Source organism: Octopus bimaculoides, chromosome 10 (assembly GCF_001194135.2).
Source record: "Octopus bimaculoides isolate UCB-OBI-ISO-001 chromosome 10, ASM119413v2, whole genome shotgun sequence".
In the NCBI taxonomy this organism is placed as follows: Eukaryota; Metazoa; Mollusca; class Cephalopoda; order Octopoda; family Octopodidae; genus Octopus; species Octopus bimaculoides.
Window position 1 is genome coordinate 64,645,042 of NC_068990.1, and position 25,508 is coordinate 64,670,549.

Consider the following 25,508-nt stretch of genomic DNA (forward strand, 5'->3'; position numbering starts at 1 on the left):
CACACACACACTCTCTGTCTCTCTCTCTCCTCTCTCCTGCTTCCCCCCTCTCACTCTTCCTTATAGGGAGATGATTTAGCTCCTCCTAACTGTGTTGAAAAAAACCAAATAAGCTAAAGGCATAGCTTCAATAAAATAAATTTGGTTGTTTTCTCTTCAGAATGAAGAGCACTGTCTAAACTGGAAAGAGACAACCTCTTTATTGTTCCCCTGCCAAATCTATTCAGTAAATGATAATGTTACAGACATTATCATTTTATAATTTTTGGTACAGTCTCTGTGGTTGAGTCCTTTCATCAACCACTTGATTAGGTGTACAAGGTGCATTTTATCATTGCACCAGGGCCAAAGAGATTGTTATGTTCACGGCAATACTAAAACATCTTCTCTGCTCTTAGTTGCCACTATTTTGTTCATCAATACAGATGTGACTCAAAGCCAGCAAGACTATAGTCCCCTTTTCCTTGTGTTGTCTTCCTTTCACACGCTTTGGATGAAAGAAGAGAGATCAGAGTTGTTGGAATGGAGGCAGGGATAAAAGAGGGAGTAATAATGAGAGCCAGAACAGAAATATGAAAACAACTTGACTAAGAGGAGATAGCCAGTGTATGTAGGTTGCAGAAGAGAGAGTAATCGAAGGAAGTTGGGATGGCAAGAATGAGTGTGATTGAGGAGAGATTAGAGAGAAAGTAACAGGAAAGGTGGGGAGAGAATGATGTATCGCAGAAGAGAGATGATGATAGCGGGAAAGGATTGAACACAAGCATAAGTAGCATATTGCTCTTTTGCACACAACATCCATCTGATTTCTCTTGAAATCAGGTTTCCTCTCAACTCATTTGTGACTCTTAGTCATGCACACTGACATTATACATACAGCTGAGCATGTTCACCCTGTTTCTTATTTCTTTACTGCCCACAAGGGGCTACACACAGAGGGGACAAAGAAGGACAGACAAACTGATTAAGTCGATTATATCGACCCCAGTGTGTAACTGGTACTTATTTAATCAACCCCAAAAGGATGAATGGCAAAGTCGACTTCAGCGGAATTTGAACTCAGAACACAGTGGCAGACGAAATACCGCTAAGCATTTCGCCCAGCGTGCTAATGTTTCTCCCAGCTCGCTGCCTTTACTTTCGACTGACATCCTCTACATTCACTACCCATATCCCACTGTCATACTTCGTACTCAGGCATCATATCATGTTCCCCACATTTTGAAAGAGAATTACTTTGTTGCCAGGGGAGGTAATAGCTCACTGAATTTTTTTCACTCTGCACTTACTCTGGCTACCATGTTTTTAGAACACCCATTTCCACTGCTATTTCAGTCACTTGGGTAAAGAACTCTCAACTACTTCTATAGGGCCTTCCACTCATAAGCAATCTATTTCTCATGTACACCTACTGCAAATTACTTCAGTTCATCTGTCACATACAAAAGTCTACTTTCTCTATCAGCCTGTTTTCATCTTACATCTCTTGTGCATCCATAGTTTACACTGGAAGCACTATTCCAAACATGACTACTCCCGCTCTACTGAAGAGTCTTGTCTTTTTTTTTTATTTTATTAACTAAAACATTAGTCTTTGCTAGATTTGCTTGTAACCCTTCATCTCTTCAAGTTTTACTCCAGATTTGAAACTTTACCTTGCAATCTTGGCAGGTTCGCTTATGAGAAGTCATCAGCATTGATAACTTTCCTTTGATTGCTGATTTTAAACTCCTTTTTTATGGCCTGGAGAACTATAAAAAACAAAAGGGTCTGAGAAATGAATCCTGGTGGACATAAACCTGTGTTCTAAATTACTTTTTTGAACTTAATGTGTGAATTCTCACTTTGCTGACAGCACCTATTTTTGCTGATAGTATATACCTTGCACACTCCTCACAAGCTGTTCATGTAACTCTAGTTTCTTTAGCAACCAACAGATTGAAGTCTGATATCCTGTCGATGGCCTTCTCCAGGTTGATAGGCTAAGTTGTGTGGCTTACTCCTAGCTAAATATTTTTTCATAGTTGTTTTATTAGGAAGAAGACATTGAATAGTATTACTTCTTTCCAGTTTGGTTCAAAGCCGAATAAATAGTGTATGTATGGTTGGGGTGTACAAAAAGAGAAAGACAAAATAATGTATGTAGTAAGGTTTATATAATCATGTGAAACTTGGTCTTCATTCTTGTTACTTTGAGTATTACATCATTCAAGATGACTAGTGATAGAAAGATTCTTGTTCTTAACAGATTTAGTTTCTTCAACTGTCTCCTTGCTGTTGATCAGGTATGGCAGCTTAGTGGACATTGATAGTTTGTGGGAGTGAGAGTAGTCACTTATTGACCAGTATGATAGTTTAGTGATAAATGTTGGTTTCGGTGCTGCCAGATGTAGCTACACACAGATATTACCCTGTTTATAATCTATTCTTTACCAAACTGGTATACTGGCCAACTGTCTCAACAACCAAGTGGATTAGACTCCATTGTGCTACTTGGCTATTTGCAACAAAATCTAAAAATAACATCAGTTTTTGCCAAGCTGCCACACCTGATCAATGGTAGGGAGATAAGTGAGTGGGAAAAGTCCTGTGGATATTAAATATCTAGATCTACCAGTTTCCATGAAGAACCAGGAAATCCAGTACATTGAGGGAATGAAATCACTGCTTCATGTAAACGAGCCTCTACTTGAAATTCTCATTGATTGCAATCTTTCATCTGTTTACCCTGTGATTGCTTGATTGAAATTTTTTTATTAATTGGCAGCTTTAATGCTTACATTTGTCATAAATATATCAAAACTTTGCTTCTATTTTCAAATTCTTTTTGCTGTTTTCCAAACTTCAGTTTCTCCCTTTTGATTTGTTCATTCATTAAAACCCAATGTTGATGGAATCTGACCCTTCGTTTTGCATTGGTTGGTTAATGTTCTTTAAACATTTTCTGTTTTCTGCATCTTCTTTTGTTTCCAGTCATTTTACGAAACAAAAGTTGTCGAGAATATTCTTTGGTTGGTAAGAATTGGTAATATTGTAAGACATGTGAAAAAATTAGGTTTTAGGAAATGAATAATTTGATGGATAAGATGAAAAAAAAAGGTAGGATGGCTAGGGTTTTCTTTCAAGTTTCTTTTGTAATAAATTTTAACTGGAAATCAAAAGATGTTTCTTAAGAATAAATCAAGAAAAAGATACTTAACTATAGTTTGGAGGTGATTCTTGGATTGAAAATGACTTGGTTCTTAAGTAACCTCAATAATTGCTAATCAGAGTTTGGTTTGGGACTAATCTCTACTCAGATACTTTGATAATTGTCAGATGTTTCAAATGCTTAGATATTTCGCTGGGGGAGATGATTTTTAAAAGAGTAATTGTAGTTTAAGCTTTTAAGATTGACTCATACCTGGAATTGTATTATTCAAATTGCATACCATCTTGGGTCATAGAACTAGCAACCTTAATCCTAAGGCAGCCCTGTCTTAAATGGTAGAGCAACTAGCTCATATTTTTAGGGTACTGGCACTCTATCAGTTATAATGATGAGGGTCCCACTTGATCCAATCAACAGAACAGTCTGCTTCTGAAATTAACATACAAGTGGCTGAGAACTCCACAGACATGCATCCCTTAACATAGTTCTCTGGGAGATTCAGCATGACACAGAGTGTGACAAGGCTGGCCCTTTGAAATACAGGTACTACTCATTTTAGCCAGCTGACTTGACTGGAGCAACATGAAATAAAGTGTGTTGCTCAAGGACACATGTGCCACTAGGAATCAAACTCACAACTGAATACCCTAACCACTAAGCCACATGCCTTCACTCACATTTTTAGGATAGTTGTGATTGTAATGCAAGTGAAATAAGTATTTAGTCTTTAAAAGGTAAATATTTGATGTGTCTAAAGTAAAAATATTCTTTAAACACCACCAAATATATTCACACAAAACAGGCAATAAAAATGTGAGGATAACTTTCCAGTGTTATACTTTATTTAACCACAGCTATACCACATAGCATTAATAACATTCATTGAGAACGTAATTTTCACATATAGAAGTTTGTTGTTGCTGTGCAACAAAATGAAGGTACAGAAATTGAGTCTTGCTTTTAAAGAAATCTTTATCCTTACTATTTAAACTCCTCTGTGTAAAACAACATACTGATAGACTTGTCCACAGCTAGAACATTAACCAAACAATAAGGTCTCACTGAATTCAATATGCCAGTGATATTTCAGTTATTCTATGTTGTTGGCTAGTTGACACCTGACTTGCAGTTGGATAATAAGACAGACAAACACCCAGCTTTACTCTATGAATTTAAAAACCTAGTCTTTAATAATATGGCTGTACACAACTGGAAATAATAACTGTTTCTGATCTGAGGGGAAGGGCTTAGTCTATTACATTGACCCTCAGTACTTAACTGTTATTTTATTTTATTGACTCCCAAAAGAATGAAAGGTAAAGTTGATCTCGACAGGAATTGTAAAGAGTCGGATCAAATCATGCAAAATATTTTTTATGGTGCTCTAACGATTGTGTCAGCTCACCACCTTACAACAACTTGTTATACTATCACACTTGTGTTCTGCCTATCATCAGCAACAACAACAGCAAATTATCTTTGGAATACAAAAGCGATATGTTCCACATGAGCCTGATACAGTCTTCTCAACAAGGATTAGTTGAGTTGCTGCCTGTTTAATCTAGTCTTTAGCCACTGATTTGGACTATGAATGATATTACTTCTGTATTAGTGGAGGAGCTGTTTGACTGCAGTATATTCAAACAAGCAAAAGTTGAAGACTTTGTTTTCAGTTATGAGAAATATATTGGCATGTTATCATGGTGAGAAGTGGGTTAGATCAGGTCAGGTGAGGGTTGATTTTTTTCAGTTATTGAAATACCTGAAACGATTAAATGAACCTAGAACAAGGTCCAGCCAGCAGCAGCTCAAAGATTATGAACAATTGCCAATTGTAGATCCTGCAAACATTGATATTATTTATCAATATGTTGCACTCTGGTCGTAGGAATAATCTAAAAATAAGCTCTTATTCCATGGTACTGGACTGTTGTTCATATCATCATAGGTTCAAATTTTGCTATTGTCGCTATATTTTGTCCTTTGAGGAAGACCTGCAGCTGACAGAATTGGTAGAACATCAGAAAAAAGCTTTCCAGTGTTACAACTCTTAATTTTGAGTTCAAATCCTACCAAGGTCAACTTCTGGGGTTCATAAATTAAGGTATCAGGTAAGTACTGGGATTAATGTAATTGACTAAACCCCCTCCTTAACTCAAACCACATGACTAAGTGCCTAAGCTAGGAACAATTATTTATTTGCCATAATGTGTGGAGCTGAAAAGTATGTACCACTCTTGCATTAGAACTATAGAAAGAACGTCTAATATTTTTACCCAAATAAATGTTTTCTGTTATATATTAATGACTTTCTGGTTCTCTTTTCAGAATCCCAATCTCCAAACTTGGTTGATGATGTGCCATATTCCGATGGACCCACCTCTAACCAAACAAATTTGACTCCAGCAAAGCCTGCCGAGAGTTCACCAACCAGAATCATTTCAAATGTTAGTCCACTTTACTCCTTGTCTCTTTGTAGTTATTTGTAATGTTGACTATGGTTGATAGCCATCCTCTTTCTCTACCATCCAATATTCCCTTGTATCTCCCATATTACCTCCTATCAAACATTTGGTTTATTTTGTAGTATTGAGCAGTCCAGATGAGTGTTAATATTATATGTCGTTTTTGTTGTTGCTGTTGTTTCCTTATGTACATATACTTTTGTAGGGTATTGCTGTCAGCTCAGTTGAACTTAACTAAACCTTTCAATAACTTCTCAAGATTTCTATGTATTGAACTTCAACCCTTGTTCCTCTGGGTGCATATTAGCATATTTCAAATGCATATTTCTAGTTTTTTTCCAAATCTAATGGCATGGTTGATATGATGTTTATTAGTTTGTCTTCTTAATATAATTGCTTGTTATCAAAATCTCTTAACCAAAAGTGAAATCTTTATTGTAATCTTTTGAAATATATGTATGCCTATTGCTGATAATTGACTTTTTTTTTTTTTGAAAATATTATTGTTTACATTGTTATGATCAGGAAATTCTTGAATTTTATAAACTTATCTGTGAATGTGTGTGAGGGGAAAGAGCGTTTATGTGTGACAACGATGATGATATCAGTTTTTTTGCTATCCAAAGATCATCAGGAAGAATGTCACGCCCTCAAGTGGTTATGAAAGCCAGTTCTTGATGCTGCAGGTATTTTCTTCCTGCCTACATTTAATAGTTTGAAAGTAAGAGTCAGTCCATGCAATCTAATCCCATGGAGTTTAGACTACAGTGGCTCAGTGGGCCAAAACAGTTGCAGTGACCAGCAAGCTGTAGATTTTACATTGGATTGGCCTTTTCTTAGGTGAATTATAGGACTGGAGAGCTCCACCTACCCTGAAGTTGCCAGAAGGGTGTCAAAGAGGGTAGCCCTACTCCTTGATTTGCTGCAGGGACTAACTTCTCTGGCATTTCTTTTCCCACATGGTAGTATGGATTTGTGCTTAGAGTTTCTTCCATAACATGCCAATTAACCTGACAGGTGCTACTACTCTGGGTCAGAGTTGACCTGGGAACAGTAGTAGCTGAGAAGTGGTTCCACACTCCTCAAAACCCTGGAGTAGGGCCCCACAACTGGATGCAGTTTAAAGTCATACTCAGGACATGTTTATGTGGACTTTATTTTTTGAAATCATTAATGAGTCAGAGGACGATGTTCAAATGCTAATGACTTTTGTAGGCTTTCCTGATGAGTGAGATTACTGGAGTTGATAATCAGATTAAATTGATGTATGGTGATATCTGTACAGAAAATGTAGAGAAGCAATGAGAGATGGAATTCTAGTGGATGAAAGGAATGATTTGGAAATATGCTAAATGCAGAATTTGGAGGATGAGAAATGGAGATGATAAAATGGCAGGAGGATTGATAAGCAAAAACAATATCTTTGGACTATTGATGTGTAGAATATTGTGAGAGAGCTAAGGGTGGTGTTTATTTGTATGTGTGTGGTTGGAGGTGACAGTGAGTGGAGAGAGAGTAGTGCTGCAATAGAGTAATCTGACAGGAAACTTTTAATTCAAAAGATGTGGCTATTTCTTATACATGAGCAACTTAGCTTGGTGGTTTCCATGGTATATATGGTCAGATTGTTTTCTGAGGTTAAGGGTAACAATATCCTTTACTTGTGCTTTTGCCTTTGAAGTACTTAATGATAACAGACTACTGGTTTGTTAAATAAAAAAACAAGTGTATGTATGTGTGTTTGTTTATCTGAAGTATTTAGAATGGTCAGAACTGGCAGATGCTCAGAATATCAGCAATTCTGCATCATCATCATTTAATATCCATTTTCCATGCTGGCATGGTTTGGACAGTTTGAAAGGAACTGGCAAGCCAGAGACTAGTCATGTGTTTCGGCATGGTTGTTATGGCTGGATGCCCTTCTTAACACCAACCACTTTACTGAGTGGGCTGAGTGTTTTTTATGTGGTACCGGCACACGTGCTTTTTACACAGCACCAGTACTGTGTTGAAATGTTTTTGGTTATAAACTTTACTTTTCATTGCATTGTAATATACTATGGTCAATTCATTTGACTGTATCTCCCTGTTCTAGCACATATTAGCAGTGTGTGAAGCCAGCAAAAAAATTACCAAGGAAGGTTTTTGTTACTGGACTTAATGATCATATGTTCATTAATTGAAATCTTCAGTACATTATTCTAATTATGACCTTGCTGTTAAATTATTTTCCTGCCATTAACAACCAAATTGTAGAATCTTCAACAAGCAAATTTCCTCTCAAACTGATGCCACCAACAGAAAGGCATGGCTTTTTAATTTAGAAGTTCACTTCTCAACCACATAGTTCCAGGTTTCATCCTATTGTACAGTATCTTAAGCAAATGTATTTCTGCTATAGCCTTACCTTGCGAGTAGGGGGTCTTGTTTTTTTTTTCTTTTTCCACCTTGGAAGTCACTTCCTACAAAGGCAGCAAATTAGCAGCAATAAAATTGGCCTCGAGCAATTGCTTTGTTCAGAATTACAAAATGAAATTGAAAAATATATTAGAAACTGACCTAAAAATCATTCATTGATCATTAGAAGATTTAAAAGAATTATGATGATATGACAAAGAAGGGAGAAGAGTTTCATATGACAGCAACAGTGAAAGGATGTGGAATTGGTAAAAGATGAATTGCCTATTTAGTAATGTTAAAAGAACAAGAAAAGAAATTTAATAGATGGAAACTGGAAGTTTGTAATGTGTGCATAAATATGTTTATATATATATATATATCTGTATTTCACTGATGTGTATCATCAAAAGATGTAAAAATCCATGAAAAACCAGTACATTTGTAAAGTCCCTTGAGATATTTCTTCTCCAAAGTTAAGACTCTTCCTTGCCAGTTTGGCTGTTAAATGTCATAAACCAGCAATTGGTAACCTGTAACTAGTAATAATACTATAATCATATAAATAAATACATAGGTGTGTGATCCTGTACTGACTGAAGTAGGAAATTATTGATACTAATATGTGTTCAAATCCTGTTAAGTCAACTTCATTTTTATTTCTGGAGGTTACTAAAATAAATATCAGTCAAGTAATAGTAATCAGTAAAATCAACTATGTCTACCCTTGAGTTTTATGGTCTTGTATTTATACTTGAAATCATTGCAGTATTTAGTATTTTGCTGCTGGCGTTGTCTTGTTGGTAAGAAATTTGTTTTGTAATCAGGTGGTTTCAGGTTTGGTCCCACTACCTTGCAAAAGTAACCTTAGGTTGTCCCAAGCCTTGAGTGTGAGATCAAATAAATCAACACTTTCTGAAGCCCACCTGATGTCAAATGGACTATACCTTTCCATGGAGGAAAGCATGGGGTTATACATAAACCCATTGGTTTCACATCACCACCTGGCTCTTTCACAGATTCAGTGCTCCTGAAACAATTCATCCCAGCTGACTGGTGTGATAATAATAAGTTCTTTTCTACAGTAGCAACTTTTGTGCTATGTTCCTGCATCAGTCCTGAGTACTACTTACCCTCCTCTCAGGAAACTGTTGAAAAATGTGTCTTTTTTTATGTTCTGAGTGAATTTATTCGATCCTGCTATGGATTTATTCGACTATACCCTCCTCCAAAATATGTAGGCCATTCTCTCAATGTATGATGTAATAATTATTGCTGCTGCTGTTACTACCACTGCTGCTGCAAAGATCAATCTTTGGAAATGATACATAAGTAATTACATGATTAATAATTCTGAGTTATATTAAATAATTAGTTATTCTATATTATCATTAGCATTTACTGCTAGAGTGTTTTATTTGTCTCCTAGACTTGCTATTTACTAACATCTTTATTCTCTTTGTATAGCATGTCTTATTAGATCTGTGATGACATATACTTACATACTTACTAAATAAATGTACAAATACACATTTGTGTGTGAGGGTGTGTGCACGCATATATATACATATATACACACACACATGTAAATGCATGCACACAGGGCTGTTGTGTTGGTACAAAAAAAATCTTTGACACCACCTCCTCTGCAGTTTCTGATACTGTCAACTCTGACTCCTATTTATATTTAGACCAAACATATATTTCTTATATCTATTGAAAGTACATAATTTACCTGGACAATGTGAATCATCAGGCTGCTTTTTTTTTGCACTCAGCCTGTTAATGTTTGGGTTAAACACAAAGACTAGAGAAAGAAGAGACTGTTTTTATCTGAAGGTTATGAAGTAAAAGAATCTAAAAGAAATAAACAATGAAAATCTTCATACAGAATATGTTTAAAAAGAAAGTGGATTGAACTTTTGAAGTAACTTTACAAATGACAATTTGAAAAGAAATAAACTGCAAAGGATACAGAAATGTTCTTTTTGAGATCAACCCTTTAGCATTCAGATTACTTCTGTCAAATGTCATGCTTATTCATTCACGTTGTTTTGAATTAATCATGCATTATCTTGGAGCTTTATGACTATAACAACCTAATTGTTTATTTTTAGAGTGTCATTGTAGGGTAAATGTGAGAGGCCAGATCTGGCTCGTTTGAGCATAAAACAGTTTTTGGGTCAGATATGGCAGTTTAAATGCTAAAGGGTTTAAGCATTAGTAAAAATAATATTGTTAAAGATTGAAACAGTTATCTCTACAAAATTTATTAAAGAATAAAAAACAGTTAAATCTAATCCAAATTTTACTAACATCTGAGAACGACTTTTGACATTCTTAGAAACACAGTTGCTTCTACCAGGTCTCCCTTCATAGAAACCCTTGAATCTGATTTGATTATTTTCTAAATAGGAATTTTTTATACATCATGTTACATTTTATATTTAATCAGTGTCTGTATATTTTTACCAGTACCACAGCCCTACACACACACACACACACACACACACCTATGTTTACATGTTTGTGTATGTGCAGCAGCCATGATGTGGCATTTGTGTTTGTGATGTTTTTTTAGACATGTTGGGTGTGAAAAACCACTCACCTTGATGTTTGCTTGCAAATGCTGTATCTATCTAGGTGTGGTCTGGAAACTGCGCCAGTCAGCCTGACGACTACGCCCACCAGAAAGCAGCTATTGGATGGCAGGATTTCATTTTTGACAAGATGAGACAAATGGACTACCCTACCTTTCACAAGAGACAGGCGAGTGTTCAGCACTCTCCCTGCAACCCTCACTGTACTTTTTTTTTTTTCTCCTGTTAGAGCTCTATGCTTCAGTGGTTGACCTCCTTAGCCTGGCTGTGTCTAAAGAGAGAGAGACAGAGACATCAATGTGGCTCAACTTAACTTGTCCCTATAGAGATAAATACATATTTGTAGTTATGTTTATAAGGAAAACTACTTAGTTTTATTGTTAAGGTTTGGGCTCCATTGGTGTTTTAGAACTTGGTTTCTTCTCAATTCTAACAGACCTATTTATATGACAAAGCAAATGACATTTTCAAGCTTTGCTAGTGCATGTTAGCATCTCAGTTGTTCAATAGCAACAGCTTTGATAACTCATCATTTTTATTTTCATTTTCATATTACATCCTTCATTGTCTTCACAAACAAAATCCATTCATACACAGACATTTTAAAACATAGAATGATATAAAATAATATTAAATGTAGGGTACACAGTAGTTGTAAGTTTTCTGTGCTGGACTACTTTCTACCTGCAAGTTCGAATTTTCTTTAACAATGGTGCTGTACCCTACAGCCAATACACATATTTTGACAACATACCTGAGTAAAGACAATGACATTATAGGTAAGGGGTTAAGTAGGAAGTGCATATATTTATGTTTAGGTGTAAAATCTCTTGCTTCAACAGTTTATGTGCAAATATGTAAATTTGCACATGCTAGGAACCAGTAAATTTCTAGATAATAATAATGGTAAATTATGAGTACAGACGTGACTGTAATTAAGAAATTTGCCTTATAACCCTGTGATTCTAGATCTGATCCCACTATTTATCACTAATACCATTTTAAATGGAATTTAGTTGATGGCAACTGTTCGTGTACAAATACAAGCATAGCTATGTGGTTAAGAAGTTTGTTTCCCAACCACATAGGTTCAGTTTAGTTCTACAGTGCAACACCTTAGGCAAGTACTTGTACTGAAGCCTTGTGAATAAATTCTGGAGATGGAAACTGAAAGAAGCCTATTATGTTTGTATGTGTTTGCATGCTTGTTTGTTTTTGCCCTGTGAGCAGCATTGTTGTTGTTTCTTCTGTCAACAAATCCTCAGCTTCCATCATGCCTGCAAAGATATGTGAAGTTAAGATCCCTTTAGTAAGAGTTAGTGACAGGAAGGGCACCCTCCTTCAAAGCAATGCCTCAATAGTATATGCATCTAAACTATACTAATATTGAACAACAGGCATAAAACAAATGAACAAATGTATAGAGATATATAGATAAGGAGATTTGTGCATGCATGTGTATTTGTGTTTGACACACTACTGCCAGTTACAACAAAATCAGTGTTGTGTCAAAATGACTACTTAATATGTCACCATTTTGGTAAAATTAAGTACTGGGGTTTTTATGACAAACTAAAGGCTTTGAATTTGCTTCTCCCATGTAACTATAATTCAGTCACTAAAACCAGTAAATGAATATACTGTAGACGTAATATATTATTGCAGTCTAATTTCAAATCTCACTGAGATCAGCTCTGTCATTCATCATTCCAAGGTTTGTAAAATGAAGTACTGGTCAAGTATTGGGATCAGTATAACTAGCCACCCACCCACCCACTCTCTCTGAAAAAAAAAATGAGAATTTGTGCCTATGCTAGGAAAAATTGGTATTTGATACAATATTGTTTAATGTTATATATATGGTTAATTCTGATAATATAGAAACACCAATTATGCTAATTTGGAAGAACTTGAATGAAAAGGGAATTAAAACAAAAACTTATATCACAACTTTCTATATAATATTGGGTCATCCCATAAATAATGTGGGTTTGTTTTATACAATATGCTCTCCTTCATTTTCTACAATGCTCTTCCATCTATCTGGTAGACTTGCAAGGCCCCTCTTCCAAAATTCACTTGTCTGTAATGAAAAATACTCCTCCAGTACTGTTCTGACCTCATCTACAGAATTCATATTTTTTCCATCTAAATGATTTTATTTGCTAAGGAAAGATTCTCATTTAGATTGTCTCCCCACCCCCTAACTGTATATACTTTCTTTTGCTTGTCCACTTGCTTATTGCAGTTGATTTCAGCTTTCATTAAAAAGCAAATTTAATCAAATCTTATTCCTTGCTTCATTTTTATGAAAATTTAGTTTGGAGGTGAAACAGTAGAATCCAAGGAAAGAAGTCCTAGTCTGTTTTGGCAAGGAATTCCTGAAGTGGAGCAAGTTAGGTTTGCCATGAGGATGAATTGAAGGTTGTGCCCAAAATGTCACACTCCTCGGCACATCAAATAAACTTGTTTCACTTTGTTGTGAACTTCTAGTATTTATTTATTTTTAGTTTGATATACACAAACAACGAGATGAGACATTTTATCATGATGTTCATCATCCTTGTCTTCTACCATTCCATGCTGTTATGACTTAAGCAGAACTTTTTGAGGCAGTGTATTAAGGCTGGTTGTTCTTCCTGACTCCAACCCTTTTAATTGCCTCTTACAACATGACAGGATATGGTGTACCTATCCTAAAAACGAGATACATATAGTATATTCAGTCTTTTTCACCTTTTACATTTCTTTGACGAAATTCCAGGTTTCCATTTTTCCATGGACCATAACATAACTGCTTGTTCTATTATACCACTGAGGTTGTTCCAGTCAGCTTTATCTCAATGTTGAAGCTTGTTTTATGAAAAGGAGACATGATAGATAGTTTAAAGAAACCATGAATTAATACACTGAGTTTTTTTTTAAATTATATTTCTTGTGTTCCCAATGTTCCTGTCCAGTCTGTCTTCTGGAACTATTTATATTGTAGTATGTCTCACAATAATTTTGTTGATTTAACTTCTTAATTGGGCATAACAACTGTATTATACTGTTATTCTAATTATTATTATTATTATTAAGATGGTGAGCTGGTAGAATTGTTAGCACACCAGGCAAAATGCTTAGCAGCATTTCATCCATCCTTGCATTCTGAATTCAAATTCCGCCAAAGTTGACTTTGACTTTCATCCTTTCATGGTCAGTAAATTAAGTACCAGTGGAGTACTGGGGTCGATGTAATTGACTAGTCCCCTCCCCACCAAATTTCAGGCCTTGTGCCTTTAGTAAAAAGGATTATTATTATTATTATTAGTAGTAGTAGTAGTAGTAGTAGCAGTAGTAAACTGGTTGAATCATTAGCATGCCAGGCAAAATGCTTAGCAGCATTTCATCTGTCTTAATGTTCTGAGTTCAAATTCTGCTGAAGTTGACTTTGCCTTTCATCATTTTAGGGTCAATAGAATAAGTACCAGTTGAGTGCTGGTGTTGTTTGAATTGAGAAAGTAGAACAAATGTAAAAGACTGTAAGACAATTAGGAGGTAAAGCACAATGGTTATGAGGTTAATATGCTGGACTCCAAATCACATCATCTCACTCCCCCAAAATTGCTGGCTTTGTGCTAAAATTTGAAACCATTATTATTACTACTGCTACTACTAGTAAAATGGAAGTGAACTGTAGAAATGGTAGAACAATGTAGTGAATGTTTGCAATATTCCACTTCATGATTTTAGTTCAAATACAGCCACATCAGTATTAACCCTTTGAGCCTTGACCTCCTGAACGTTATTTGACCATATATCTGGCTTCCAGATGCACTCCACTGGTAGAGTGGTACTACAGTATGCAGAAAAATAAGCCTTCCATCAGTAAACCAGTGCAACAGGCTCAAAGGGTTAAGTACTGGGAGGGTGGGAGACGAGTTGACATTTTTGATTCTACCCTCCCCAAAAATGTTGAAATCATTTTTTCTTAAGGGGTGGTGTGGCATAAAAGTTGCCTTTCCCCACTTTCTTTCATCAACTGATGTAAACATAGGTGAAAGAGCAGTACTTTGTAAATGAAATCCCCTATGAGTTGAAGACATTCTTGTATCACTTTTACCATTAGAAATATTGTGAACCAGTGATTGGCCCATTGCATACTTCTAATTATACTGTTGTGCACTAATTCCATTTAATTGCTTCCTTTATATTTTGAGTTTAAATGCTGCCACCAAAAAAAACAAAAAAACTTGTGGCCCTCTACCTACATTAGAAATTCATATTGTACTTGCATATAAGTAATTATGAATTTTCATTATATTAATATATTTTCATGAACATTAACTTCTATTTAAGATGATTATTTTTTTTTTTAACTTAAATCCACTTTTCAATACTAATGAGTGAGATAGATTGTGGGGGTAAATAATTTTACAACAGGATGCCCTTCCTACATTAACCACTTCCCCATGAAATTGGAGTGGAATTTGCTTTTTTGGTTTAGGAGCAAAGCACCAAAGTAGAAGAATCTGAACTTTGATGATGTGATTTGGAGTCCAGCATATTAACCTCATAACCATTGTGCTTCACCTCCTAATTGTCTTACTGTCTTTTACATTTGTTGTTCTACTTTCTCAATTCAAATTATGATGCAGGGATCAACTTAATTTTTCATCTTTCTGAAATTAACACAAGAAGTGCCAGGCATGTACTGAGGTTTTAGTCATTCCACTGTAACCCCTCCCACCTATTCTCTAAGCTTAATGTATTGTGCCAAGAAATAGCAGACTAAATACTTTGTGATATTTAGTTTAGTGCCTTGATGTTTTTTTAGTTCAAACCCCACGTCAATACACATTGCCTTTCATCCCTCCAGACTCAAAAAAATTTTCAATAATATACTGAAAGTGAATTATGACCCTAACCCTAACTTTCTTTTCTTAATGTGTGGCTTTGTGCCAATGTTGAAAATTACATTTTCTGTTGTTTTTATATATTTTATTATTTTATTTCCCTTACATTTAATTTACCAATAAGTAAGGCTTTAGTTATTGTGTTGTTTTATCTCCTGTGTTTTTTTCACATTTCTGTTATATTTGTTTGCTCTGGGATTTTGTTTTTGGGAAGGTTTTGTGGGTGGGTGTGTGTGTTTTTCTTTTATTTTATTTCATTATCTTGTGTTTGTAACTATTTGCATGAGCATGTTAAACATAGTACTGGAACATATGATCAGGAGTTCAAAACTTACCGCTGCCCATTGTGTTATGCTCCATGGCTTGGCACAATACACTGTTTACCTCAGTCTGTCCAACTAGGAAATAGTTGTCTTTTGTACTTTACTAGTAAATGATTAGAGATGGGATGGACATCCTGCTCAAAATTTGCTCTAACTAAAAAGCTGGACTTGAACGTCTAAGAAAACCATCCCAGCTATACCAGTTTGATGAAAATAAACAGAAAATAAAGTAAAATACAAAAGAGAAAAATGTCAAGGGAAACTACTGGGGAGCAATATCCTTCATTTTTTTATGTTATCTATTTCACCGACAAGCATCATGTTTTACTGTTGGGTACTCCCAACTCATTGCCAAATATAAATGACATGTGGGAGCATTTTCTCAATCCATTATCAGATTGTTCTCCATTAGTCCTTGAGCTTGATGTTGAGAGCAACCAAACCGCTCTCTAACCAGTTCAATGCATTTTGTTTGTCTTGCTTCTCTTCTCTGTCCCTTTAGTTGATAATATTCCATATTATTATTCCCTAAAAGATGAAAAATTGAGTTGAACTTAGCTGAGATTTGAACTACAGAACTGTAGAATCTTATGAACACATAACTAGATACTAATTTTTATATGCATATTCCTTATATAATGGGAATTGAAGGTAGATGACTCTTTTATGCAGTACATATTTTCCTTTTGTTTGTACAACTCACTTTCCTGGCACATGTTGAAGAGTGCTGTAGCTTTTAATTATGTTTGCCTGTTGGACCTTCATACCTTTTTGTCAAAGGTAAATTTTTACTTATATTACATTTAAGTATTCAGATTAAACTAAGGCAAAAGTTTATACTTTGCTTAATTATATATGGAGAAGTACCTAAGGCATGGTGTAAGCCTGTGCTCTACAAATTGAGCAATCTAGTCATATAGTGTCCTTTCCTAACCATGACCCTGTTTGCTAGCTTTAACCCTCACCTATGGAATGGAAAATGTGTACATATTTTTGCAGCAAATTTAGAAAATAGCAGAGATGCCATTCACTATCAAATTTCAGCATTTCTGTTTTATGCATTTCTTTTTAAATTATGGCCTTTTAAAGGTCATATTTAAACTTTTGTGTCAATTTTTAACTATTTGGTTAGAGACAAGAATTTCCAGAGTGGTCAATAGTAAATATTAGTGGCAAAAAGTGCAAAAATGACTTTGTTCCATATTTATGAAAAATGTTTAGAACTTCTGTATACTCAGTCATGCTATAGTTATCTAGGAGGTGCATTTGGGGGTTTGGGAAAGATATGCCAGGTGTACAGGGTGGCTTGCAGCAGGGAAAATCCATTCAAACAAATATATGGTTTATTCAGATGCAATGCTAGAAGTAGGAGATAGTTTCTGTTACATAGGTGACATAATTACTGCTTAGGGATTCTTGGGAAATGTCTGATACATTGAATTGAAACAAGCTAGAAACAGGATTCTGTTATATCTGGTAATCACTGATGATACTTTTCACAGTGTAAAGGACAAATTTTATGACAGCTGTCGAAGATGCATGTTGCTGCATAGTAGAGAGACCTCGAAATCTAGAGGAGACTGAAGAGAGTAAAAGATAAGCTGAGGAGAGGAAGGGTGAGGTTATAAGTATAGGTATGTAATAAAAATTGCAATGTTATGGACAATGTCTGTTGAGTGAAAAAGTCCTGTGGGTTGGTGGTGGATATCTGTGGAACAGTGGACCAAAAATGTAGTGTGCTCAGAATGTGAATCCTGACAAATGATAGGATGCAGAGTTGAAAAAAATAGTGACTGTAGACCCATCCAACCTGTGCCAGTAGATATGGAAACCTGTTTAATGCAGCTAATTGTTATTAACACACATGCACACAGACACACACACACACTCACACATGTTTTGTTTTTTTAATTGATGAGTTAAAACAAGAATAGTTACTTGTTCTGAGATTCTCTTCACATCTATTCTTGTTTTGATTTCTTGTTGAATCAACGCATAATACCTAACTTAAATTATGAATATTGCTCCTAACAAAAACTTTTAATGATTAAAGTATAATTAGTAAATGTTAAAAGTTTACTAGTCTTTCAATATGGTCAGTCACAGTAAATACAGTATAGAACTGCAATTAAACAGAAATTCATGTCCTGTTCCTATGATGCTTTGGGACTATCACAAATTTGATACAGTTTAGATTCCTCTTTAATTAATAATCCTTTAGAAATCTTTTAACCCTTTAGCATTCAGGTTACTCTGACAATTGTAATGCTTATTTATTCCCATAGATTTGAATTAATCATGAATTGTCTTGTAGCATCAAAATTTTGATGATGTGATTGTTTATTTTTAGAATAACATTGTAGGGTAAGTGTGAGAGGCCAGTTTGAACATAAAGCAAGCAGAATACTTTGGCCAGTTTAAATGCTAAAGGGTTAAGCTCTGATCATGACATATTCTATGACAAAACTATATAGAATTCCAATCCTCCATTCTTCATTCCACTTTTTTTTTTTTTTTGACAAAATGTTTTTCATCTTTTTCATATTTTTTCTGCAATTTATGTCAGGCAAATCACATGCTTTATTTTATTGCAAAACTTTTAGCCTTTACTTTTTGTGAAGCTTTTTTATATTTAAGCATTTTTTTATTTGAAAATTACTGAATTCAATTTTCTTTTCTCTTGCAGTCAAGTATTGCTTCCAGCCTTTTGCTATTTGTTGCTGCCTGTATGTCTGCCTCTATTTGTTTGTCTGCTGTAGATGTTTTATCTCTTTATTTAAACCATGCTTCAAACTCCCCTTTTTCTTCTTTTCCTCTCTAAGGCCCCCTCACATGTCTGCTAACTGGGGAAGATTGTACCCTGTTAACGTATATTATCAACCTCAAACTTGCCTGTCAGCTTGCTGAATAACATTTTTTTATGTCTATGAAACTTGCATTCCACAACCCTGTCTTTCCTTCTGCACAAACTGCACATATTTTCTAGGGTTTTTTGTTTGTTTTAACAAATTGCTGACAATGTAGCCAGCATGGAATCATTGGGTTAAAAAAAAAGCTCCTTTAATTTCTTATTCAGTCCTCTTTTATGTCCCTTTTTTCTCTTTTCTCATTCTTTCTTAGGTATTTTCTTCTATTTTTGTCATTTTTATCTTTATTCATTATTGATGTAAATTTATATTCATCCTATCTATTTTTGTTTTCTCTATTTTCTTTATCTGAATTTTCCATTTTTTTACTTTTTTTTTCCTTGTTCTTTCTGATTAAGAAATTATTATTATTATATTTCTTACTACATATGACATTTATTAACCTACAATAATTTAAGTTAAATATTAATAATTTTAACCATAGCTCCATGGATCCACAATGAGGATTCTGGGTTTACTCTTTCATTTCTTTCTCTCACACTTAAACAAGCACATACAACTTTTCTGTCATAGGTGACTTTTTAGGAAACAAATTAAAACATGCAACTCTCAGGAAAATGAAAGCAAACTAAAACCATTGTATCTGTTGACAAAATTCTCACATATTATTATTCTTCCATCTCAAACAAAACTAATATTCAATAACAGTTATTTATACTAAGTATATATATGTCCAATTCCTGCAGGTTCCTTCAGATAATAAACTCCATTATGTACCTGTTACATTTCTCGAAGATGTCCAGGCTGTGAGAGCAGTGGCTTTTCATCCATCAGGATTGTTTTATGCTGTTGGATCAAACTCAAAAGTTTTACGGATTTGTTCATTCCCAGATATTCAAGATATTCAGTGAGTGAATATAAACTTTTTGTTTTCTTTTTCTCTACTTTTCTAAACTGTTTTTTTATTTTTTTTATTTTACTTGCTGTTTTATTAATCTCACCACAGTCAGTTTTGCCTTTCATTTATCCACTGATGATACAGTACCAGTGGAGTACTGGAGGTTGATCTAATTGACTATTCCCACTCCCCCAAATTAGCTAAATGCAATTTGTAAGTCTAGGCACATCCAGCATTGATACTCAATTTGTTCCATCTCGTAGACAGGGCATTGCACTCTACACCCAGAAGTTTCTATTAACTGTTTACTTTTATTTCAGCAGACACTTTAAATACTTTTGACTTCTTCTCATGTCAAGTTAACTCTTAACCTAGCTCCAGTTCATCTGTGAATGTATAGGGATGGGAGTGGTGTTAACAATTTCTTGTCCAGAGTACTATATCTTACAAAAATTGTAGGAAGGACTAAATTTTCAGTTAATTCTTACCATGATCGTTTGAGACAATTGGCATCTTTCATTCACAGTATCTTCACATTCTTAGAGAAAACAAAACTTCAGTTATTTATCTCGCAATGTTTTGTCTTGAGTGGGGAATTGACAGGAATTAGTTGAAACAAAATTCAAAGATCCAGTCTTTTAGAACAGTCTTAAATATTTTTCCTCTTTCATAAAGTATGTTATACAATGACACTTTGTAATTTTATCATGACATATGGTGTATATGTTGTATGTATAGAATATTTGACTTACTGTGGCTATGCAGTGTCTGGCTTGCTGCAGTCAGTTACTTTGACACAGCATTTACCAGGGATGCATAGTGTCATATGAGCTCTCTTCAGCTGGGAGATATCAATATTAACTGATTATTGATTATTGATATATTATTTATGTATTATCTGCAGGCAAAGTCACATTACCCAACCAGCAAATATGGTTTTTAAACGAGCAAAACATCATAAAGGGTCTATTTACTGCGTTGCCTGGAATTATCAAGGCAATGTTATTGCAACTGGTTCAAATGACAAATCTGTGAAGTTGACAGCATTCAATTTTGAGTCTTGTACTGCTGAAGGTAAGTTTGTAAATTCTTCATATTTGTGTCTTTTTATATATATATATATCAGATTTACATTCTTCCCAGGCTAGTAAATGTAACTGTTTTTGGAAAACTCATTCACTGGATTTTCTTTTCTTAAGATATTGGCCTCTACAAATCTATGAATGGCAGTTTAAGGAAAAATAAATTACAAAAAAAATTATAACTTTGCTCAAGTTTTATTATTTTCTTTTCTCTTATTGTATTTCTTCTTTTTTTTCTGTAGGTCCTGAAATTGAGTTAAACCACCATGATGGCACCATTAGGGATGTGCTGTTCATGGAAGAATCCCCAAGTCATTCCTCTATACTGATCAGTGGTGGTGCCGGGGATTGTTCCATAGGTGTAACTGATTGTGATCGTGGACAGTTAGTACGTAAACTCACTGGACATTCTGGTATGTAAACTGCATTACTAAATCCACTTGGGGCATCAATTTGGGTTACTTTCTGATTTTGAACTGCCTTTAATTTCAAATCCACTTGCAAGTTTTAATCTCCTGTTCAATAAGGAGGTACAGAGTGAAATAGAGATATGAGCTAATATGATTGATTTCACAAACTATAGAATATATATTTATACCCAAAGTGTTATTTGCATGCCATGCAACCATAAATCAATGTGTTACTATTAGCATTGTGTTAGAATTTTTATTTTCAAAGTACTTTACTCTATGTTCTTATAACCCAATAAGTTGTAGGGAGCATCACTTGACAAAACTTGCTCACTTGACATAGTGATTTAAGAGAAGATACAGAGGTTTTGTTTCTTTTTAAGCCCATGGAAGGATTTTCGTTTAGCAGTGGGCAGGAAACCTCACTATTTTGATGGTAACCCTGGAGCTTATCAGCTCGGCTAGCTATGAGTGTCAATTTTATTTTCTTCAATCCAGAAAGTCAATAATTTATCCAACTTCTCCACTTTGAGGTTGAATGATTCATGTTGAGAAGGGACAGCTGCTGCTTACAAACTATTTAAACCTCATTAATTCAAGCCTTACTATAATCACTGCTGTTACCTTGTGCACAGCATTTTGTACTATTTAGTTTAATAAGACACAACTCTTCATCTAAATCTTCAGTTAGCATTAGCAAAAAGGATCTAATTTTAAACATCAGCATACTGGCTTGTCACACAACACTATGTCACAATACTGAGTTATTTTTTAACTGCTTGTCTATTAAAACATTGTTGTCATATTTGTGTTGTTGAATGAATTTGCTTCAAAATTTCACACAATGTATAAAAAAAAATAGATCATTGATTACTGAAATACAAAAGACCAGTAAATAGTTTGTCTTTATTTACTTTGTATATAAGGAAATAGTAAATTGCATACAACTTAAATATCAGTTGCTGTCTTTCTGTCAGTGACACTCACTGCAAAGTTCAAACTCAACAATGCATGCTAGCATTATTTATTGCTTACATGACTGCACCAGTTCAGTGTTAGATGTACTAAACAGCCTGAAAACCAAGAGTCTTGGCCCTCAACACAGCCCAGTGCCAGCAACTGGATACAAATTGTAAATTTTGGTTAACAGTCAACTTTATTATATTAACACAACTTCACTTTGTCTTCTTTATTAACCCAGTTATTTTTCCATCTGTTACATTTATACGAAAGGCTTCTGATAATATACTCATCAATGATGCCATTCAAATGGGCACTTAGCCCAAGCTCCACATCAGATTACCACTCCCACCACCCATCATCTCTCTAACTGCAATTCTTCCTTTTATCTTTCTTACTACTCAGAACCATTTCGTTAATCCATCTTTCATCTGTTGATAATGTTCTATCCATCAACATTTTATACTGACCACCCTCCACTGAGCCACCAACTTATTCTCTCCTCCTCCTCCACCACCATACATCTCTCACTAATGCAGTCAACCCAACACGTCATCTCTTCTTCTTCCCCTGTCTACTGTATCATCATGCCTTTCTCTTTTGCTTTCTTCTGCACCTTCTTACCTCCACCATCCTCGTTGGTGATCCCCACCCCTTATCAACCATTCACTACTTCCACTCTTCAATCCTACCCAATCTTTACACTTGTCGCCTACCTCTCCTCACCCATTCCCATCTCTCACTCTGTCTTCTACTCTTGCAGCCCTCTCTCTCTCTGCTCATGCTCCTCCTTCCTCTCTCTCTGCTCATGCTCCTCCTTCCTCTCTCTCCGCTCATGCTCCTCCTTCCTCTCTCTCCGCTCATGCTCCTCCTTCCTCTCCCTCTGATCACGCTCCTCCTTCCTCTCCCTCCGCTTATGCTCCTCCTTCCTCTCCCTCCGCTTACTACGCTCCTCCTTCCTCTCTCTCTCTGCTCATATTCTTCATCCCTCTGTCCTCACTTTCTATTTCCTACCTGGGCACCTCATCACTATTTTATCTTTCTCCAACTTAGCTGACCATTCTCAGTATCTTTTCTAAATGTAAGGCATCATGTAGCTCCTTGGCTACAAGGAACCTGCTCTGCCTCTTTCTCTCATACTTTAACCTCTCTTCTCCTTACATAAAGCCAGCCCTCCCCTTGGGGTTCATAGTCTTGCAAATTGCTTGGCAACCTCACTAGTGCCAGATGCACAAAAAGGAGCATCCTCTACATACTGTAACGTCATTGGCATTAAGAATGGCATTCACCCATAGAAACCATGCCAAAACAAACACTGGAGCATGATATGCAGTCCTTGGACTCATTGAATCATGTCAAACCATCCAACCCATGCCAGCATGGAATATGGACATTAAATAATGACAGTGGTGGTGTTGAAAATTCTATGTGCTATTTGTTTCAGCTCTTTAAATGTTGCAAAGATCAGATTTACCTTTCATCCCTGTAAGGTCAATAAAATAAAGTACTTTCTGCCCTTAAAGTTGCTAGCTTTGTGCCTAAATTAGTAACAATTTCTATTGTTTCTTTTAAAGGTCATATATATTCCTTATGTCAGTTAAGTGGACACATGTTTGTGAGCGGCTCTCAAGACAAAACAGCAAGATTCTGGGATCTACGAGCTTCTACTGCGATCACGTGTGTACCTAGTATAGAACCAGGTAAGTTTCTCTCTTTAATGCCAAGCATATTTTGAGGGATGAAATGGTATGGCAATGCTATTGATTTCTCAGCCTGATAAAAAAAAATTAGTTCAACATCTCTAAAAGACATCCATTTGTAAGAACTAAGTGGAGATGGAAATACTCTATAATCTTTAAGAAGTCATTTAGTCATCATCAATGATTCTCGGCTCATTATATCTGCAAGTAATGTGCTGAAAGGAAATCAGCTCACTGAGAACTAGGATGTCAGGTTACAAGACAAAAAAAAAAAAAAAAGATGAGCAGATGTGGTGCAGGTGTGGCTGTATGATAAGAAGTTTGCTTCCCAACCACATGGTTCTGGGTTCAGTCCCACTCTGTGGCACCTTGGGCAAGTGTCTTCTACTATAGCCTCAGGCTAACCAAAGCCTTGTGAGTGGATTTGGTTGACGGAAACTGAAAAGAAGCCTGTTGTATATAAATACATATGTATATATCTGTCTGTGGGTTTTTGTGCTTGCCCCCCATCACTGTTTGACAGCTGATTTTGGTGTGCTTATGACCCTGTAACTTAGCAGTTTGGCATAAGAGACCGAAAGAACAAATTCTAAGCTTAAAAAAATAAGTCCTGGGATTGATTTGTTCAGCTAAAAAACTATTCAAGGCAGTGCTCCAGCATGGCTGCAGTCAAAATGACTGAAACAAATAAATGAATGGCTTCTAAACAGTAAGGTGGAATGTGAGTTAGGAATTTCAGAATCAAGTTAGGATGTTTAAAGATAGAATTAAGATAAGAAATTATTGCATGGATTTGAGTATTTAAGGAGTGGAATGTACAATTTCCTGTGAGTCAGACTGCCTCATGGCCTCAGCCGAAGAGGCATTGTCCTGGAGGATCAACCATCATTTCACAACTTTGTTCTAAAGTTGAACTCTTAGCAATCAGATCACTCTGTCAAATGTTATGCTTATTTATTCAAATTGTTTTTGAATCAATCATGCATTATCATGTAGTGTTAAGACTGCAGTGATGTGATTGTTTGTTTTTAGAATGACATTGTGGGATAGGTGATAGAGGCCAGATCTGGTCAGTTTGAACATGAAACAGGTTGAATATTATGGCCAGATACGGTCAGTTTAAATGCTAAAGGGTTAAAATTGTCGTAATTAAATGTAATAAAATGAAGCAACTGTAAAATGTAATTGTTCTCTCTTAATCAGTAATGAGCCACCTGTGGCCTGCTGGTCTTTCTGCGTGGTATGCCCAATAAAAGATTACCTTGATTTTTTTTTTTTTTCTATAGTGCAGCTCACTTGATAATGACTCTATGTCTCATGCCACTTGCTTCTTGTAAAAAGGTTGCTCACACATGCTCTTGGTAATTTCCAAAGTTTTGAACCCTGCTTAGATTATTGATGTGATGTTTCTTTTTCTCCTTTTGTGTTTCTTAGATTATCAGAGTTTCTTTTCTCTTTTTGTGTCTCTTATAGGAAGTCCTTTTGCATCAGTTTGTGTTGATCCTTCTGGTCGACTACTATCTTCTGGTCATGAAGACTCAACTGTGATGCTTTATGACATCCGTGGAGGTCGTATCATCCAAAGTTTCAAACCTCACCAGAGTGAGTGCCGCACTGTTAGATTTTCGATGAATGCTTACTACTTATTGTCTGGCTCGTATGACCAACGGATAGCCCTGACAGATCTTCACGGTAAGACTCTTTTTTTTGTTTTTCTTTTAACACCCCCAACCAACTTCACTTACCTTTCACCTTGC

At 35.4% G+C, this 25,508-nt stretch overlaps 1 protein-coding gene across 9 annotated transcripts in view; it reads left to right on the top strand.

Annotated features, from left to right (window-relative positions):
• LOC106879758 (WD repeat-containing protein 47) overlaps positions 1–25,508 on the top strand; it is a 107,633-nt gene that overhangs the window by 77,518 nt on the left and 4,607 nt on the right. For 5 of the 9 annotated variants that reach the window (XM_052971253.1, XM_052971255.1, XM_052971254.1 and 2 more), the window contains 7 exons: positions 5,480–5,598; positions 10,657–10,782; positions 19,448–19,608; positions 20,504–20,673; positions 20,924–21,094; positions 23,626–23,751; positions 25,225–25,443. In XM_052971253.1, the coding sequence (XP_052827213.1) occupies positions 5,480–5,598; positions 10,657–10,782; positions 19,448–19,608; positions 20,504–20,673; positions 20,924–21,094; positions 23,626–23,751; positions 25,225–25,443 (1,092 nt within the window). The remainder of the gene's footprint in view (positions 1–5,479; positions 5,599–10,656; positions 10,783–19,447; positions 19,609–20,503; positions 20,674–20,923; positions 21,095–23,625; positions 23,752–25,224; positions 25,444–25,508) is intronic. The other 4 variants (XM_052971256.1, XM_052971257.1, XM_052971258.1 and 1 more) reach the window with 1 other exon arrangement.